Source organism: Rhinopithecus bieti, unplaced genomic scaffold (genome assembly GCF_001698545.2).
Source record: "Rhinopithecus bieti isolate Rb0 unplaced genomic scaffold, ASM169854v2 scaffold_71, whole genome shotgun sequence".
Classification (NCBI taxonomy): domain Eukaryota; kingdom Metazoa; phylum Chordata; class Mammalia; order Primates; family Cercopithecidae; genus Rhinopithecus; species Rhinopithecus bieti.
In genome coordinates this window covers 597,191-617,645 of record NW_016803101.1, presented here as the reverse complement: position 1 = coordinate 617,645, position 20,455 = coordinate 597,191, and the positions used below count along the sequence as shown (strand labels likewise).

Sequence of the window (20,455 nt, the reverse complement as noted above, 5' to 3'; positions counted from 1 at the left end):
AATTGTTTCAATAATCTGACTTCAAATATTCTGCAGGATTTTCTTTTCTTTTTTTTTCATCTGTGTAGAATAAATACCATATTTCTACAACTGGAGAATTCTGTATGAACATAATTATGAATCAGAATATATAAGTACATGAACTAAGATATTAAAAAGTGATTACTCCATAGCCAAAATAGTATAATACCATGAAATGGTGAGAATATTTATATCTATATGGATATTATCTAATTGGATACAGTAGAGAGATATAAATAGGTGTAGATATAATTCTTCAAAACTCCTTCTTGGGCCATTTTCTTTTCTCAAAAAAAAAGGTTATATTATCAAGAAGAGGCAAAACCAGCTAGGGTGTACATAATTATAATCATAAGAATCTATAATCTATAATATATTATTTAATAAAAGATTATTAAAAATTAAGTCATAAGCCACCACAAAATGATATATCCAGGCAATCATTTTATCATGAAGAAATTAAGTAAAGTCTATTGTGTATACAATCCATATGGCATTTTTTTCAAACAAATTCATATTTTAGTTAGAACTCATCAAAAATAAACTGGTAGAGACTAGAAAAATAAAGTCCTGTAACCTTAGTTGGCCCTTTACATTCTGGAAGGGTATCTTTCCAATTGGTGTCAGGCAAACATTGAGAACAAAAGAATATCCAAAAGAATAAGCTGAATTCAGATTCTATCAAAGTATGCCCTAAGCCAAAGTTCTGGGAAAGACAGCTATTTCTACCCAATTTCTCAGCTAACATAGAATCTTAAGAACAAACGCAATATATCCAAACTTCAAACCAGTCTAACATGGAAGGATGTACACTTTCAATTCTCTGTGCATAAAGTAACTTCAAAACGAAAGAGAAAGATCCTTTTGTTCTAGGTAAAAGGCCTTAACCACAGACCCAGTGAATTTGTCAGTCTTTATATACAGTCATTTTTTAAAAGAAAAAAAATTAGGGTTTTTTTCATAGAAAACTGTAAAACTTTTATTTAAGCTGAAATGCACTTCTCTATTAATAGTGTATACACAGAGTAAGGCACACTCCATGTAAACTTGGTCATTCTTAATTTTTCCCCACTATTTCATAACCTGGAATTTATTTTCAAAAAGAAAATCTATTTCCATCTTTAGTTTAGAGCACGGATTTTGGACACACACATAGGGGTTCCAATCTAGACCCAAACGGCATGATATTGAGCAAATTACATATTCTCTCTGGGACTGAGTTACCTCATCTGCAATATGAGGAAATAACATTTCCCTCATAAGACTGGTATAAAGATTAAATTAAATAATAGATGAGGTAGATAATGGGTGTAAAGTGTGTCTTCAGTATCTGGCAATTAGGTGTTACTGATATTATTTAGATTATGGGATTATCAATTTGTTCTCTATTTTGAATCAGTTGCTCATCTTTCTTTTTCAAGACATACATACTGTATTACCAACCCATCTTTTCACCCATCCATTCCTTACAATTAATTATCTATGTATTAACTCTTAACTCAACTTGGACAAAAGCTTCCTTGTCCATACATGATTCAGAGTGAGGGAGTTAAATACTCAGTGAGTTTACACAGTAGAAAAAGATGTGCCTTGACCACCCACATCACTGTAGTTAATGTCTTGGGTGTGGGAGATTTCATTTTAAAGAAATCATTTAGCTCTCTCTCTTAGGTATTCAGCTTGGCATAAATTCTGCATTTTCAAACAAAACTTTATTCCAAAATTATAATGAGAATTATGACTCTTTATGTTTGTTGTTCAACTCCCCAGTGTGCTTTTTAGTAATGTCTTTTAAAATAATGTCCACTTAAAACTGCTGACAAAATTATTCATAGTATATAAGGGGAATTTTAGACATCGAAAATACAATGGAATTGGAACTACTTACAATATATAGTTATCAAATTTATACCAGTGACAATTGTATAGAAAATTCTAAAGCATTGGAATCATCTAATTATTACAACTTTTACTTCCCTGGAAGGTGTAAATACATGCGTCTAATAAGCTTTCTCACTATGAAAAAATTTACTTATATTAAAATATTAAAAACTATTTAATGAGGTTCATTTCCTTCCAAAAGTAAACTGAGGTTGTGTCTGGATCAGCTTGAGGCAAAGGCAGTTTCAAACACAACATTTTTTAAACTAACCATTATTTCCCATGTTGAAAAAATTGCAATTTTATTTCCTAACAGCAAATGAAACTGTCAGGAAAATTTAGGTGTAATAAAATTGGGTGGTTAAACCAACATGCTGGATTTGAAATAAAACTGAATTAAAGGAATTAAAATTAATTCTTATGTCAGTCAACTCTTTAAAACTACGATTCAAAACTTACTGTTTTTATAAACAGCACTTCCTTGTTCTTGATAAAGTGCAAAGTTAACTATCTCTTTAATGTCCACTAATGGTGCTGCAGTTGAAATTGTGCACTGAACAATATTTTGCGTAAAATGTGTTGCTTCTGGCAATCTTTCCACCTAAATAAAAAGTTGTCAAATGGAGTGACTTTAGTGGTACAGAGTTTTAAAATGATGGATTCAGTCCAAGGTTAGCTAATAACGGTTGACATGCCCTGGAATCTTGAGGCCTAAATCAACATTGTTTTCACAGCTGTAATTAAGCCACCTAATCAGAAGCACATTTTGACGGGACAGTTTCTGGAAGCCAGACATTACAATTTCTTATGCCTGGAGCGCAGTGGCTCATGAGAGGTCCTCATTTAATTTCAGGTTAAGGAGAGGCGGGGAGGCAGTATAATAAAAAAGACTATTTTTTTAAGCAACATACAACTGTTGAAATGGAGCAGGCCCTAGTGTTCATGCCTTGACCAGCCTTGCATCCCACCCTCCTCTCGCTCTCTGCTGAGTCCCCTCAACTCTCAAGTGGCAGCTGCACACACTGAAATGAAGGGTCTCTGCCAAGATCAACAGATGAGCTGGTCTGAACTGGCTCTCTGTGTGTTCTGATTGTAAATTGTGCTGGTGATGATTAGAGAACTCTAACACAGGATGTCAACTCTTAAAACTGTCCAGAGAAAATAATTTTTTTAAGTTCTGGAAAAAAAATTAACTTTTTTTTGTGGCTTGGTGCATAGTGTTGTGTCTGTAACTTTCATATGATTCAAATGAATTCACCCAAATTAAGCAACTCTGTTATTAAGAAAGAAAAAAGAAAAGAAGGCAGTGGCTTGGCTTCTAGCAGGGACCTTCATCTGGGTCTGCTTATACAACAGTGCTGCAGAGCATAGTCCTCCACTGGCACACTAGTCTTGGGCTTCTACCACCTGCCAACAGTACCTATTCATGAAATGATGAGAATCTAGAATGTGAAAGTTACATCTTATCAAGTAACTATGTTGATGACTTTCAAACAGCGAAATTGCCAGCCTAAGTTGTTTTCTGCAATGCTGTTACATTCTGTAACATTTAAACTTTCAACCCCAGAGGCCATTGTAAAACTATCAATATGAAGGCACTAGTCACTGGAGTCTGATTACATTTAGTTCTGCATTTTAATTACATATGGATTCTATTAACTAAGCCTTTTGCCTTATAGGCAACATTTTAATCAAATTACTATAATTTTCAAATATGTTACAATAGTCTGATGAGTTAAAAGTTCACATTCCTAACATATTAAGTATCAAAAAATGTTGCATAAAAAAAGGAAATACTCCTTACAAATACGCTATTACATTTTTTTATTACTTTGGGGATTTATTGACTACCTAGTTACAAGTCACACTGTGAGATTTACATAACTGGTATACATTTATAAATGGGTTACATTTACATTATATGTTGAATACAACCAAATTCAACATATAATTTTATTATAATTTTAGAAACACACTTATTCTATTGTTGTAAACTGACACAGGAACAAGACAAAACATAGTTAGAATCTTGGATTCAAAATCAGTATTTGTAATTTCAATTGAATAATTTTAAAACTGACAGGGAATTTAGATTTCATGAAATAGCGACCCTTCATTTTATAGCCAGAAAAGCAAGACCCAGGGGAGAGCACAGTTTATTTCCCAAAGCTTGGAGGTGAGTCAATAGTAAAGTTTGCTCTAGAACCCAAATTTCCTCTGAGTCTCTTTCATGCTCTTTCCACTACAACATATTGCCATCCTGTGTAAGCAACAATCTACCTGCCCGTCCTACACCACCCAAAAACTAAAAGAAATATTTTAATGAGGTAAAACACACATAAAATTTACTAGTTTTGCAATTTTAAAGTGTACAATTCAATGGAATCAGGAACATTCACAACATTGTGCCACCATCACTATCATGTAGTTCCAGAACCTTTTCATCACCCCAGAATGAAATTCCACACCCATTAAGCAGTCACTCTGTATCCTCTCCTCCCACTAGCCTCTGTCAACCACTAATGTGCTTTCTTGTCTCCATGGATTTGCCTATTCTGGATAATCCATATAAAATGGAATCATACAAATGTGGCCTTTTGTGTCTGGCTTCTTTCATTTAGCATAATGATTTCACAGTGCATCTGTGTTGTAACACGTATCAGTGCTTCATTCCTTCTTATTGCTGAATTATATTATTAGTCCATGGTCTGCAAGTATGGACCATGGATGAATGGGCATTTACCCATTCATCAACTGATGCACATTTGGGTTGTTTCTACCTTTTGGCTTTGTAAATAGTGCTGCTATAAACATTTGTATACAAGTATTTGTATGAATACCTGTTTTCAATTCTTTGGGGTACATATGTAGGAGTAAATTTGCTGAGTCATACAGTAACTCCAAGTTTAACTTATTGAGGAATCATTTTCCACAGTGGTTTACAACTTTATATTCCCATCAGCAATGTATAGGGGTTCCAATTTCTCTATATCCTTACAATACTTGTTATCTTCCTTTAATTATGACCATCCTAGTAGGTGTAAAGTGGTATCTCGCTGTGGTTTTGATTTGCATTTCCCTTTTTTTTTTTTTTTTTTTTTTTTTTTTTTTTTGAGACAGGGTCTCACACAGTTACCCAGGCTGGAGTGCAGTGGCATTATCACAGCTCACTGCAGCCTTGAACTCCTGGGCTCAAGCAATCATCTCACCTTGGCCTCTCGTGTAGCCAGGACTACAAGCACATGTCAACATGCCCAGCTAATCTTTTTTAGCTTTTGTAGAGATAGGGTCTCACTATATTATCCAGGCTGGTATCCCTGGCCTCAAGTGATCCTCCTGCCTCAGCCTCCCAAAGCATTTGTATATCTTCTATGGAGAATTAGCTGTTCAAGTCCTCTGAGATTTTTTAAAAATTAGATGTCTTTTTGTTGTTGAGTTGTAAGAGTTATTTGTATAGTATGGGTATTAGGTATTAATCAGATATATAATTGTAAATACTTTCTCCCATTCTATGGGTTTTCTTTTCACTGTCTTGATAGAGTCTTTCCATGCTTTTAATTTTGAAGAAGTCCAATTTATTATTTTTCTTTTGTCACTTATCCTTTTGGTGGTATATCTAAGAATCTGTTGCCAAATCCAAGCTCATGGAGATTTATTGGTATGTGTTTTACTAATAATTTTATAGTTTTAGACCTTATATGTAGGTTTTTAAATCCATTTTGACTTAATTTTTGTATCTAGTGTGAGGTAAGGGTTAAAGAAAATTAAGAGGGAAATTTTAAATTTCCTGAGACAAACGAGAATGGAAACACATCAAGACACAGCAAAAGCCATTCTTGCAGGGAAGCTTGTAGCAATAAACACCTACCTTAAAAAGGAGAAGGATTTCTAATAAGCAACCCAATGATGCACCTCCAGGAACTAGAAAAACAAGAACGAACTAAGCCCAAAATTGGTAGAAGGATGGAAATAATTTTTAAAAGTAGAGACTAAGAAAAATAATTTAAAAGATTAATAAACTGAAGCATTGGTTTTCTGAAAAAATAAAGAAAATTGGCAAACCTTCAGCAAGACTAAGAGAGAAAAAATAATAGCAGAAATGAGAAAGAAGACATCACAATTGATACCACAGAAATATAAAGGATCATAAGAGACTACTATGAATAATTATGCAAACAAATTTGATCACAGAGAAGAAATGGATAAATTCCTGGACACATACAACCTTCGAAGATTAAATTATGAAGAAACAGAAAATCTGAACAGACCAAAAACAAGTTAGGAAATTCAATCAGTAATAAAACATCTTCCATCAAAGAAAAGTTCAGGACATGATGGCTTTACTGCTGACATCTATCTAACATTTAAAGAAGAAGAAATAAAAATTCTACTCAAACTAGTCCAGAAAATTGAAGAAGAGAAAATACTTTTAAATTCAGTTTATAAGGTCAGCATTATCTTGATTCCAAAATCGCACAACGACACACAGACAAAAAAAACCCTACAGGCCAATACCCCTGATGAACATAGAGGCAAACTTTCCCAACAAGATACTATCAAACCAAACTCAACAGCATATTAAAAAAATTATTCACTGTGATCAAGTGAATGATCATGGAATGGCAGAAAATACAGTAAACTATACATCTCTCAAAGGGCTAATATCCAGAATTTATAAGGAACTCAACTCAACAGCAAAAATAAAATAAAATAAAATAAAATAAAATAAAATAAAATAACCCAATTCAAAACAGGCAAAAGACCTGAATAGACATTTCTCAAAAGAAGACATACAAGTAGACAACAGGCATATGAAAAAAATGCTCAACATCATTAATCATTAGGGAAATGCAAATCAAAACCACAATGAGATATAATCTCATTTCAGTTAGAATCATTATTACCAAAAAGGCAAAAGAAAACAAATGTTGGTAGGTATGTGGAGTAAAAGGGAATGCTTACACACTGTTGTTAGGGTTGTAAAGTAGTACATCATGGAATTCATCATGGAGATGCAAGGATGGTTTAATATACACAAATCCATAACTGATATGCCACATTAACATAAAGACAAAAACTATATGATCATTTCAAGAGACACAGAAAAAGGATGACAAAATTCAACATCTGTCATGAGAAAAAGCTCTTAACAAGTGAGGAATAGAAGGTATGTACCTCAAAACAATAAAGACATTATGGGAAACCCATAGTTAACATCATATTGCATGAGGAAAATGTTTTTCCACTAAAATCAGGAAGAAAACAAGGACACTCACATTCACTACTTCTATTCAACACAGTACTGGAAATCCTAGCCATAGCAATTATGCAAGAGAAAGAAACAAAAGGCACCTAAATTCAAAAGGAGGATGTCAAGTTGTCCCTGTTTGCAGAAAACATGATCTTATACATAGAAAACCCCAAAAACTCCACCAAAAAAACTATCACAACTAATAAATGAACTCAGTAAAGTTTCAGGATACAAAATCAATATTAAAATCAGCAGCATTTTATATCCAAATAGTAAACTATCTGAAAAGAAATCAAGAAAATAATTCAATTTATAATAGCTACAAAAAAGTAAGATATCTATGAAGCAATGTAACCAAAGATGTGAAAAATCTCTATACTGAACACTACAAAATTTTAAGAAAAGAAAGTCAAGAGGGTACAAATAAATGAAAAGATATCTCGTATTCATGGATTTGAAGAATTAATATTGTTAAAATGGCCATACTGCCCAAAGCAATCTACAGGTGTAATACAGTCCCTATCAAAAGACCAATGACATTCTTCACAGAAATAGAAAAAAAAATCCTAAAATTCATGTGGAACCACATACGTACACAAAAACCCTGAATAGCCAAAACAATCCTGAACAAATAAAACAAATCTGCAGGCATCACACTACCTGACTTCAAAATATACTATAAAGCTATAGTAAGCCAAACAGCATGGTACTGGCATAAAAACAGACACATAGACCAATGGAACACAACAGAGAACCCAGAAATAAATTCAGACACCTAAGGGGCTAAGCACACACACTGGGGAAAGGACAATCTCTTCAATAAATGGTAATGGGAAAACTAACTATCCACATGCAAAAGAATGGCATTAGACCCCCTACCTCTTACCATATCCAAAAATCAACTCCAAATGGATTACAGACTTAAATGTAAAATGCAAAGCTATGACAGCACTAGAAGAAAACATATGAGAAATGCTTCATGATATTGGGTTGGGCAAGGGTTTTTCGAGTAAGACCTCAAAAGTACAGGCAACAAAAGCAAAAATGGACAAATGTGATTACATCAAACTAAACAGCTTTTGCACAGCAAAGGAAACAACTGACAGAGTAAAGAGACAACCTACAGAATGGCAGAAAATATAGTAAAGTATACATCTCTCAAAGGGCTAATATCCAGAACTCATAATGAACTCAAACAACTCAATAGCAAAAAAATAAAATAAAATAAAATAAAACCCCAATTCAAAAGTAGGCAAAAGACCTCAATAGACATTTCTCAAAAGAAGACATACAAGTAGATAACAGGCATATGAAAAAATGCTCAACATCACTAATCATCAGGGAAATACGAATCAAAACCAGAATGAGATATCGTCTCATTTCAGTGAGAATCATTATTACCAAAAAGGCAAAAGGAAATAAATGTTGGGAGGGATGTGGAGAAAAAGGGAACACTTACACACTGTTGTTAGGGTTGTAAAGTAGTATAGCTATTAATGGAAAACAGTATAGAGTTTCCTCAAAATGTTAAAAACAGAACTACCATATGACCCAGACATACCATTACTGGGTAAATATCCAAAGCAAACAGAATCAGTAGGTCAAAGAGATATCTACACTCCAATGTTTATTGCGTGGATGTGACTATGGTTAACAGTAAAATGTTGTATATTACAAAATAGCTAGAAGAGAGGCTTCTGAATATTCTCACCACAAATACATGATAAATGCATGAGATTATGGATATACTAACTACCCTGACTAGATCATTATACAATATAAGTATCAAAACATCAAATTATACCCTGGATATATGTACAACTATAATGTGTCAGTTTAAAACATAATTTTTAAAAAGAATTTTAGAGTTTTAGCTCTTATACGTAGGCCTTTGATCCATTTTTAGTTAATTTCTGTATATAGTATGAGGGAAGACTTCAAGGAAATACATTTTTGAAAATAAACTTTCTACTGATTTATGTAAATGAGAATCTATTTCTGAAATAACACAAATTCTTACTTTTTGCTGGGCCTAAGTAGAGTTCATTTTAACTTGTATATCATTGTCACTAACAAACACTTACTGAGTATATACCATGTAAGTAAAAGGTATTACGATGGTTATTTTATGTCTGCGTATATCTACCTCTATGTAAACACACAGAGGTGGGGTGCCAAAATATCTGCCAAAATATCTGACAAAATCATTTAAGTGGTATGTTGAAAAGAATGTTCTTCTTTGTTGCAAATAATTTTGTGTTGTCTTTTCTTTTTTTTAGGAAAAGTAGTGAGAAGAAACATCCAATGTATATTATTTAAAAGTATTTACTTAAAATTTTACCATATGAAGAATATGTAAATTATTCTATTCATTTTCATTAAGTGCTAATACAGAATAATACAAAACAGTTTGTTGGAAATTAAAGAAAATTTGGTGTGGGAAATATTTGGAGGGAATCATGGTTTGTGCAAAGTATAGGTACAATAACAGGTATAGGTTGAAAAAATATTATGAAAGGAGTGCTCTTCTAATTAATTTCAATTAAAATCAACCAGCATTTATTAAAATCAGATCATTACAATGGATTATAAAAATGACTAAGACATCACCTCAAATACTCACAAAATGCTAATACATACACAATTAATTGGATATATAAGTCAGACTACTATACAGAACCCAGACATGTAAATACAGTGATAAATGATCAGAACAAAGGAACTCTTACTTATTCTGCCAATTGAACAATGGTCTAAAAATCCAGAAGGAGTCGGAATATGCCAGAATGTCAATGGTAAAAAACTCATACTTTATTATGGGGAAATTGTAGAGAAAAAATTCTTGAGTTTCTAGAATACGAGAAATCTTTAAAAGTTTGAAAATGTTTTCAGTAATGCTATGACCTGACCATATCTGTGTTTTGGAAGGATAACTCTGGCACTAATATGGCAGAGTGAACAGAAGAAAAAAGACTAGATATGAGAAAACTTAATGGAAGACCATTGCAATAGCCCAGGGAGATGGTGATGTGACCACACAGATAGAAATAAGAGGATGGATCTAAGAGATCTGTGATCGTAGAAACAGTAAGGCTTAGCCATAGATTAAATATTGGTGGTAGAGGGAAAGTGGAACAAAAGTTAAGGAATCTTCCTTGGGCTACAAGGTGGACAGTTATTTCTGAGACAAGCAATGCAGGCAAAGAAGAATTAGGAAAACCAGGGCATGGAAGTATTGAAAAAAGTGTTCTGTTTGGGACCTCAGTGAATTTCAGGTGTTTGCAGAAAATCAAAGTGCAGATGTTTAACAGGTAATTGAAACCCTTAAAGAACTCAATTTAGTGAAAAAGATAAAATAGTAGGGGAGTTACTCAGAAGCATATTTAGTTTTGCCATTTTTTGAAAACTAATAGGAATAATTACAGCATTATGTTACTAGTTACTATCCATATTTTGTGCAACTTAATTATTAATCAATTATACTGATTACTTTGAAATTTTAATTCTGGCACTTCTTGCTCCATCCTCATAAAACTTCATCACTGTGGAATAGAACTATATAAGTATATATTAATGCTTATACTGATATGCAAAATAATATATTCCTAACATATGTTTTATATTATATGAATGTATACTTATATTTATATAAATATAAAATTTATATCATGTCCCAAAAGTCACTATCAGGATTTGGGTTAGTCACCACCATGAAAGTGAATCTTCTTAAACTACATTACGTAAAACAAAATTCTAGAAAGAAGGTATGAGGTCATTGGAATATGCATTAATACCTCCAGGCCCCTGTTTCCTACACAAACAACTTTTGAGTTTCTAGAATATGAGAAACCTTTAAAAGTTTGGAAATGTATGCCAAGGATCAAAAAAATATATATGTTTGCATGTTGACTGGGCTATCCAGTTTCTGGTATTTTATGTTTTCCTTATTCAGCTCTATTAGTATCCAAAAGCCAGAGCTGGCAGTCACAACAAAAATATGAGAGAATTTAATGAAAATCTAACTAAGAAGTATTTAGCACAAGGATAAAATGAACACTGTTATGACATAAAATGCAGGTGAATTTTGAGAATAAATAGGAAAAAAACGAAATTTGGAATAAGGAAAATAAAGCAAAAGGAGTAAATATTTTGTAATGTAGTTGTCAGAGATATAACAGTGAGAGTTTCTCAAATAGTGAAATTTATTACAGCTTATATGCCACACAGCTGGCCCCTTCTCCTCCAGTGTCGTCTCTCACAATTCTCCACCTAATCCACTCTGCTCCAGTCATGCTAGACATCTTTCAATTCCTTGAGCTTGCCATGTTTTCTCATGTCAACTCTGACTTAATCTTCATTTTTTCAACTGAGATTTCAATTCCTCAAGCAGGCCTTTCCTCACCAAGCCCAAGTGAAGTCCCTCATTTATATGCTCTGAAAGCACCCTGCGCTTGTACTTTAACAGCCCTCTTTTAATTACTTGTACAATGGTTGTATTCTCCACTATATCTGAAGTGCCACAAAGGTAAAGATTTGTCTTATTCCGCATTGCTGTCTCACCGGAAAGCACCTGACAGGGAATCAGAGGTCTTGGCTTGTAATCTTATTGGTTTCTAACTAAAAGTCAGAGTTGAACTCCAGAATCTGTACTTCACACCACTGAAGCGCACTGTATAGCCTCTCAACAAATTGTCAAAGCTAACAGCTGTTTCAAAAAAATATTCCTAAAGGCTAAAAACTCAATAATGAATATCAATAATCAACTAAGATAAGGTATATGAATGTTTGTGGAAGCAACTTACCTGGAGAAAAATACGTGAATTCTGTGTCAGTTTCTCTATCTACACAACACTAATATTAACAAATGATCCCTCTGCTATCCATAAAATATAACTAAAATAAATGTGGTGAAATATTATTTTGGAACTTAAGAGAAAGAGGATTCTTTTTTTTTTTCATCTTAACTGAACCAAAATATCTAAACAATTCACCTTTATTAACAATATAATACCACCTGGCGAGTATCAAATATGACACAATCTGAACAATCATGCAAAGATATTTCTCCCACAAAGACACTAATGGAATGGTCTCTGAGTTGTAATTTATTATTTACTCATAAATAAAGTCCTGTAAAATTAAAAACATACTGCTTAAACATACGGTGGAAATGAAGCAAATCAATACTGTAGTTTGCAGCATCATAACTCACAGCAAAGTATTTGGGTTTGGCATTCTATGTTTCAAGACCGAAGTATCATGTTTCTCCATAGCTGTGGGTGTGCTGGTCTCCAAACACCCACAAGTAATTGGTTCTGACTGCTGTACGGTTCTCTACTGGGCTGCATGGGACTCAAAAGCTCTTTACTCAAAGCCCTTTCTAGTTATTATAACTCAAGATAAAAGCTCTGGAGCAGTCCTAAGTTGATTGGCCAAAGACCAACATACCGGAAAAGTTAAAGTACTGGCAAGTGTACAATTGATGAGAAATCTTACATGAACTCCAGCATTATTATTGCGTTTTGCTAAAAAACCTGAAAATGTTACCTAAAGAGGGATAGTTTTTAAAGATAATTATTCATGTTTACAATATGATCAATCTCTTTATATGCATTACAATGAGATGACATGTTTTTGATTAATAATGAATTTTTTTAATCTAGTGAAATGGCTGGATAAGATAGTAATGAGTACATACTGGCTGCCTTGATTCATTAAATAAGTGATAACAACAGAAAGTAATGGTAATACAGTACTTATATGCTAAAAGCACTGATATAAGGATTGTTTTAGTTCTTTTGCCTACAAATAAAAATATTTCCTCATAGTTAACTTATATTTCTTAAAGTTATATGTATAGCTTAGCTGCAGGAAATATATATAACTTTCAGAAAATCTCTTTACACACAGATAAGAGAACTAACATTTATTGATCACCTACTAATATGCCAGACACTGTGTCTTTGTGTCATCCTCATAACAACCCTACAATGTGGGAATTTTCATCTACTTATTACAAATATCAAAATTGATGCTTAGAGTGTTTTAATGGCTAATGAGTAACAGTGCCAGAATGTACATCCAGGCCTGTCTGATGCTAAAGCCTCTGTGAGAAGGAGAAAATGGCAGGTGAAGTAGGTGTTGGAGGAGACAGCAGGTTAATAGAGTTTTGAGAGTGGCCAAAATAACAAATATTAGAGAGACCAAAAAAGACCATCAAGAACAAAATGGTCAAAAGTGGAATCAAATCAGATTATAAAGTAAAAAGCTGGAATTGGATGGTGCCAGAATGGACTGGGAACCAATGAAGGTAAGGTTTAGAATGACTACTGCAAGCAGTAGGGCTCACTGGGTACAGGCTGTTTGGGTGAGTTGGGTGGCTTTAATTAAGAGGGGGGATGGAACTAAAATAACAATATATTTCCTATTATACAAAAGTGATAACTTCATCCATTAAACACATGCACTACCCATAAGACCCAAGTCAACATAAAATACATATTTTCGTTGCTCTTCCCACTTTACAAGGTGTCAAATTGCTATATATTCTTCAGAGACTCCTACACATATATTATCTTCTCAGCACTTTCTTCTAACAATGTTAGATGGAATGTATTCTTCACTCATTTGTGCAACCACAGATTTTTTTATATGTCTATTTTTGTGATTTGCTTATGTCTCTGTTTCCCCAGCCAGAAGAGGAACTCACAAGGGCAGAGATCATGTCTTATTCACTTTTGTCTCCATACCTCAAATAATGTCCACTTAATGATTATTTCTATATTGTTAAATACAGGTAGAAAATAGTCTATGCAATAAGGAACACAGAGATGTGTGAGTTCCAAAGGAAAAGAAATGAGCACACATTCAGTGCTTTTCAGATGTCATGGTACAAAGTACTACCTATATGTCCCTGACGCTCAAACCATCTAGGTCGGTGGATATTAATATTCCAAAACATTAGATTAAGAGAAACTCAAACCCAACGTACTCAAAACTAAATTCACAATATTCCCCCCATTCCATTGTTTTCTTTATCAGTAAATGAGACCATTGATCCATTTCCAAAAGCAAAAAACTAGGAATTGTCTCAGGCACACCATTTTCTCTTGCTCTTCATGTCTAGCTGGTTCCTTACACTGTAGCCAAAGTGATCCTTTTTAAAATGCAACTCTGAGCTCATTCCTCCTTTTAAAATTTTTGATGAGTTTTCCCTTGCTCTTAGGAAAAAGAACAAAGTCTGACCTCTGCCCTTTTCTCTAGACCATTCTTATATTAGATGTCTCTTGCCTTTGCTTGCTTCCGCCAGCCACAGTGGTCTTTCTCAGTTTCTTCTTTCCATCATAGAAACTTTGTAGGAGTCACCACTCCCCTTTTCCTGATCTAGATCACTGTTCTTTTGCACCATTGGATAATTCCTATCCAATCTTCAGACACTAGCTCAAGTATCACTGACTCTGAAAATGTTTTACTCATACCCTAGTCTAGGGCAGCCCCATTGTTTAAAAAACTCATAATCAGTTAAGTTCTTTCCTTTCGGTGTATTGTTTTGGTTAGTAATTACACATTATTTAGTGTGATTACATGAAAAATAATTCCACGACTAGATTTTAAGTTCATGAGAACAAGGATTGTCTGTTTTGGTTCATGTGATATCCCCAAGAACAGAACTGTGCCCACCAAAAAGCAGATGCTCAATAAAGTTTGAATAGATAAAGAAAAGAATAATACAAAGAAGGCAGAGCACAAGTAAGCAGAGGCCTGGGAGTTAACAAAGCAAAAGTGGACGTGTGAAACAAATGAAATGAGTGTTTAAAGAAGAAAGGAGTAGCTAAAGGCCTGATGTTGCATAAAAGTTGAAAGGGATGGGAAGGAACTAATGGATAGAGCAAGCATAAAATTATTGGTGACTTTGGAAAAAACAGTTTCAGCAGAATGACAGACTCAAAAGTCCAATGGCAGCAAAGCTCAAGGATAAATGGAAAGTGAGTATATAGAAGCAAGTATAGATGACTTTTTAAGAATGTGTAAATGAAAGGAGAGGAAAACAGGCTGCAGAAAGGCGCAGAGAGCTCAGGCACTGGAATATACTAATGGTGATCAAAGAAGAGGAGTTACATGCTCAAGGCTATAGTAAGAAGCAGGAAAAAATGATGAAATCGGTAGTTGAAAGTGTTAGATTAGTAAATAATCTTTTCCTGTGGTATAATCCAATTGCTTTCTGCCAAGATAATGGTGATCAGAATAATAGTTGACGTATTTTGGGGGGGACTAAGTGTGACGCAAGGTCCTAAGTACTTTAACACTTCTCACTAGACTGCCCAACATCTCTATTAGGTAACAATATCATTATCCCCATTTTACAGATGAAAGCCCTGACATGCAAGCCACATAGTGAGCAACTGACAGAACTAGAACCTGAATCCAAATTTATTTGACTTCTATGGCACACACTATTAACTGGTTAACACAATATCCACTCCTTCCTAACTCCCTTGTCGCTTGACTTATTTCAGCTACATGTGGTCACATGACACATTTCCAGCTATTGGAACATAAGCAGAAACCTGTTTAGAGCTTCTTTAGAAGATTTTCCCTTCTTTGAAATACATAAATATTAAATATGTTTTTAAAAGGAAAAGCCTTTTAAGGTGTGTATAGAGATCTATCTATATACCTATATCTATATATCTATATACATGCCTTTGGAGGCATATATATAACTGAGTTACACATATATATATATGCTATCCCATCCTTCTGACTTGAATGTTACTACAAATCCTAGATCTAGGCTGCAATCTTATTACAATGAGGGAGTGGCAGAGAAATTACAGAAAAGTTGAGCCACTAAACTAGTAACAATCATCACCTACTGCTAGACTTCCTGTGATGTGAGAAAAAAAGTCTCTATTTTTTAATTGACAGATGAAATTGCATGTATTTATCATGTACAACATGTTTTCAAGTATACATACATTGTAAAATTGTTAAATCTAGCTAATTAACAAATGTAATACCTCACATAGGTATCATTTTCATGATGGGAACATTTAAAATCCACTCTTTGCATTTTTCAAGAGTATGTATTTATTAACTATAGTCACCATGTTGTACAATAGAGATCTAGAACTTATTTCTCCTGTCTAACTGTAATTATATATTCTCTGACCAACATATCCCCATTGTTCTCTCTCCCGTATCCACTCCAGCCTCTGGTAGCCACCAATCTGTTCTCTACTATGAGATTACTTTTTTAGATTCTACATATGAGTGAGATGCAATATTTGTTTTTCTATGCCTGGCTTATTTCATTTAACGTAATGTCCTACAGATTCATCCATGTTGTCGTAAATGACAAAATGTTGTTCTTTTTTATGACTGGATAATATTTATTGTGTATATATACCATATTTCCTTCATCCATTCATCCATTGATGGACACTTAGGCTGATTATGTATCTTGGCATATTGTGAACAGTGCTGTGATAAACACAGGAGTGCAGATATCACAACTCTGAAACTACTAGAAGAAAGCATGGGGGGAACTCCATGCCACTGTTCCTGGCAATGATTTTTTGGGAAATGATCTTTAAAATTATATGCAATCAAACCAAAAATAGACAAATGGGATTAAAGCAAACTAAAAAGCTCTGCACAGCAAAGGAAACAATCAACATAGTTAAGTGACAACCTATAGGATGGAAGAAAATATTTGCAAACTATACATGTAACAGGAATTAATATCCAAAACATGTAAGGACCTCTAACAATAGCAAGAAAACTAATAACCTGATTTTTAACATGGGCAAAAGATCTAAACAGACATTTCTCAAAAGAAGATATACAAATTGACTTGTATATGAAAAAATGCCCAATATCACTAATCATCAGGGAAATGCAAATGGAAACCACAGTGATATATCACCTCACGCCTGTTACAATGGCTGTTAACAAAAAACAAAAGTTAAGTGTTGGTGAAGACATGGAGAAAAAGGAATCTTTGCACAGGCTGGTTGTGGGAATGTAAATCAGTACAGTCATGGAAAACAGTGTGAAGGTTCCTCAAAAAATTAAAACTAGAACTATCATGTGATCCAGCAATCCCACAACTGGGTATATATCCAAAGGAAATGAAATCAGTAGGTCAAAGAGATATGTGCACTCCCCTGTTTTTTAAATTGTGCTAGTCAGATTTTCTGCGATTTACACTTGATAGTATTCCTAATGGATATAACTCCAAAGCCCATGGTCTTACCCAGCAAACAATATTGCCTCTCATCTATGAAATACAAAGACAAAGGTCTGTTTTTCTACTTCCTTTAGAGAGTTCTTAAAAAGTTCAAGTTAGTAAATGCATATACAAATATCTTCAAAAAATAAAAACCATTACACAAGTTTATTATTTTTATAACAGTGATTCTCAACTAAGTGAAAAGACAGGAGAGCACACATCCTGTCCAGACATGGAATTGGGCAGCATTCTCCTAAAAGGATACATCAGAATCACTTGGGGGAATTTTTCACATTCTATAGATGAAAAATCACTACCAGGTGAACCACCACTTCTAAATGAAACGATGAGTGTATCCTGCAGATATGTTCAAAGGGGAAAAAATGTTGAAAAGTAGAGTTTTGGTATGACTGTGAAGTATATTAAACACACTTTCATTAAGTATCAGTAGCACAACAATTGGTAAAAATTGTTTGAACCCACGGAGAAACAATCTCACCTTACCAAGTTCGGTCTTCTTAAAATACAAATAATTGTTTTCATACTAAATAATAGTAAAAAGTAATAAACAATAGTACATCCCAACAAAGCTGATACAACTTAAACAGTATAATGTAAAATTAATCAATCAAATCAGAGACAGCAAGAAGACACGTGAAAAAGGCTAGAATAAATTCTAGATATTCCAGAATTTTAAAAAGTTTCCTCTTCATTTTAATTTCTCTTGGTGGAGGTTAAATTTACTAATCTCTCATTAATAAATTAACATAGTCACTTTAAAAACTGAACTCACAACTCTGGTCCCAAATAACTACCTTTTTACATTTATTGGATAAATTACTCGCACTTTTCACTCAATAAATATTTATTGAGTACCTACTATGAGCCAGACTGCTCTTGGAACTGGAATGTCTTCACAGAAATGAAGCAAACACTGAAAATTGCTTTTCTTTATGGAACCTACATTCTACTGAGGAAGGAGCAAACAAACAATCAGCAAATAAATAAAATACACCATATGTCAGTTTGATGATAACTGCTAGAGGGAAAAAAATAAAATAAGAAAGGTGGAAGGTAGATAGGAAATATGGGCCAAAAGAGAAACAGAGAGAGACAGAGAGCTTTTCAGGGGGCAGGGAGGGTTCATGGTTGTGATTTTGAATACCCTAGTTACAAAGGCTTTATTTGGACGCTGGCACTTGAGCTAAGACCAGAAGGTGAGGAATCAGACCACAGCCATGCATCTATTTGTTTTAACACTGTTTTTCTGTTGAATGTAGCATTTGAAGTGGGTCAACAGCTGAATAGCAAAATGATACTGTTTTTCTTTATAAGTCACTGTAATCAAACCAAAAAAAATTAAAAAGACATTCCAATTATTTGTAACTTTGTGAACCTACTGTTGACATATCAGCCTTTTGAGGGAAAGTTTAAATGTTTACTTATTCCTTTATGTCACAATACATTCATTTTCTAAAACTCCCCAAACATATATTTCAAGTGTAGAATTTTTTTTTTTTTTTAGTGTTAAGTGAGCCCAAATTTCATCATGGGCTAAAATTTTAAGACATGAAAATAGCTGCTGAAACTGAATTTTAATCATATAGATGAATCACAACATGCATCTTTAGCTAGGCATGTATTATGGATAAGTCTAGTTTTCTACAGAGAATAATCACATGTTCTAATTACCATTTTGGTTATACGCATAATTAATAATATTCTGTCTTAATGGGACACACTGAATCTTCAGACAGTTGCAAGCTTTAACTATGCATACTGCCAAATCCAACTGTCAGCTGCACTGCCAAACACAAAGGAATCTTGATGTGTTTTAGCATTGATAACAATATGCATATCTTTATACATAATACAATGAAAAAATTAATTGCTTTTCTTCCTTCAAATTTTTCTCCACACAAATAATTTTATGTCACTTGATCATTTACCCTAAATTACATATATTGGCAAATGATCTTATGAACATTAAAAACATAAATGTAAACATAACCCAAGATTCAAGGAGTTATAAAAATATTGTTAGACAAGGACTTACTGATTGTAAACTTGCATTTTCACGTAAACAAGCTGTGTGAAGTTCTGATTTCAAGGCCGCGATGTGACTTCGATGAGATGTCATTTCCTTCTCTAATGTTATGATTCTAGTGCTTGCAAGCTGGTAGACATCCATGAAACTTTTAATCATAGCCTTAAGAAATAAAAATAATGTCACATATAATTCAAATAAATATGTCCCCAAAGGAAAATTTCCATAATTTGAAAGCAAAACTATTAAAATTTTTAAATAAACAACTTTTCATCTTTCTTTAAAATAATAAAGCTAAACTTCACATTTTATATTGAGAACAGCGACTATTTTAAGAAAGTTTGTGAGAAAATAATTAAGACTTCATTCCAGAGTATTTATTTAAATAAGATGTACTTTGATCTATTGTGCTTAAAATTTAGAATGTAGTTTCAAAAGATGGTATGGTTATTTTCTGTAGTAAAGTTAAATTCAAGTTGTAATTTGATCTAAATTTCAATCTTAAGAGAGGTGCAATCTTAATGGGTATACGAACAAGATATTTCAAAATAAGCTGAGTTAGTAAAATTTTTAATCCACCTAAAAAACAAATGTTTTGAAACAAAAGGAGTTAAAATAATCTTGTGATTTTTAAGAGTAAATGTGGGCAGATCACGAGGTCAGGAGATCGAGACCATCCTGGCTAACACGGTGAAACCCCGTCTCTACTAAAAAAAAATACAAGGCCGGGCGCGGTGGCTCAAGCCTGTAATCCCAGCACTTTGGGAGGCCGAGGTGGGCGGATCACGAGGTCAGGAGATCGAGACCATCCTGGCTAACATGGTGAAACCCAGTCTCTACTAAAAAATACAAAAAACTAGCCGGGCGAGGTGGCGGGCGCCTGTACTCCCAGCTACTCGGGAGGCTGAGGCAGGAGAATGGCCTGAACCCGGGATGCGGAGCTTGCAGTGAGCTGAGATCCGGCCACTGCACTCCAGCCCGGGCCACAGAGCGAGACTCCGTCTCCAAAAAAAAAAAAAAA

The 20,455-nt window shown here is 33.8% G+C and overlaps 1 protein-coding gene across 4 annotated transcripts in view; it reads right to left on the bottom strand.

Moving 5' to 3' along the window:
- CCDC171 (coiled-coil domain containing 171) overlaps positions 1 to 20,455 on the bottom strand; it is a 399,071-nt gene that overhangs the window by 29,307 nt on the left and 349,309 nt on the right. For all 4 annotated transcript variants that reach the window (XR_001889029.1, XM_017891142.1, XM_017891322.1 and 1 more), the window contains one exon: positions 19,444 to 19,596. Coding sequence is in view for 3 of the 4 variants with exons in the window: in XM_017891142.1 (XP_017746631.1) it covers positions 19,444 to 19,596 (153 nt within the window). In the remaining variant the exon portion in view is untranslated. The remainder of the gene's footprint in view (positions 1 to 19,443; positions 19,597 to 20,455) is intronic.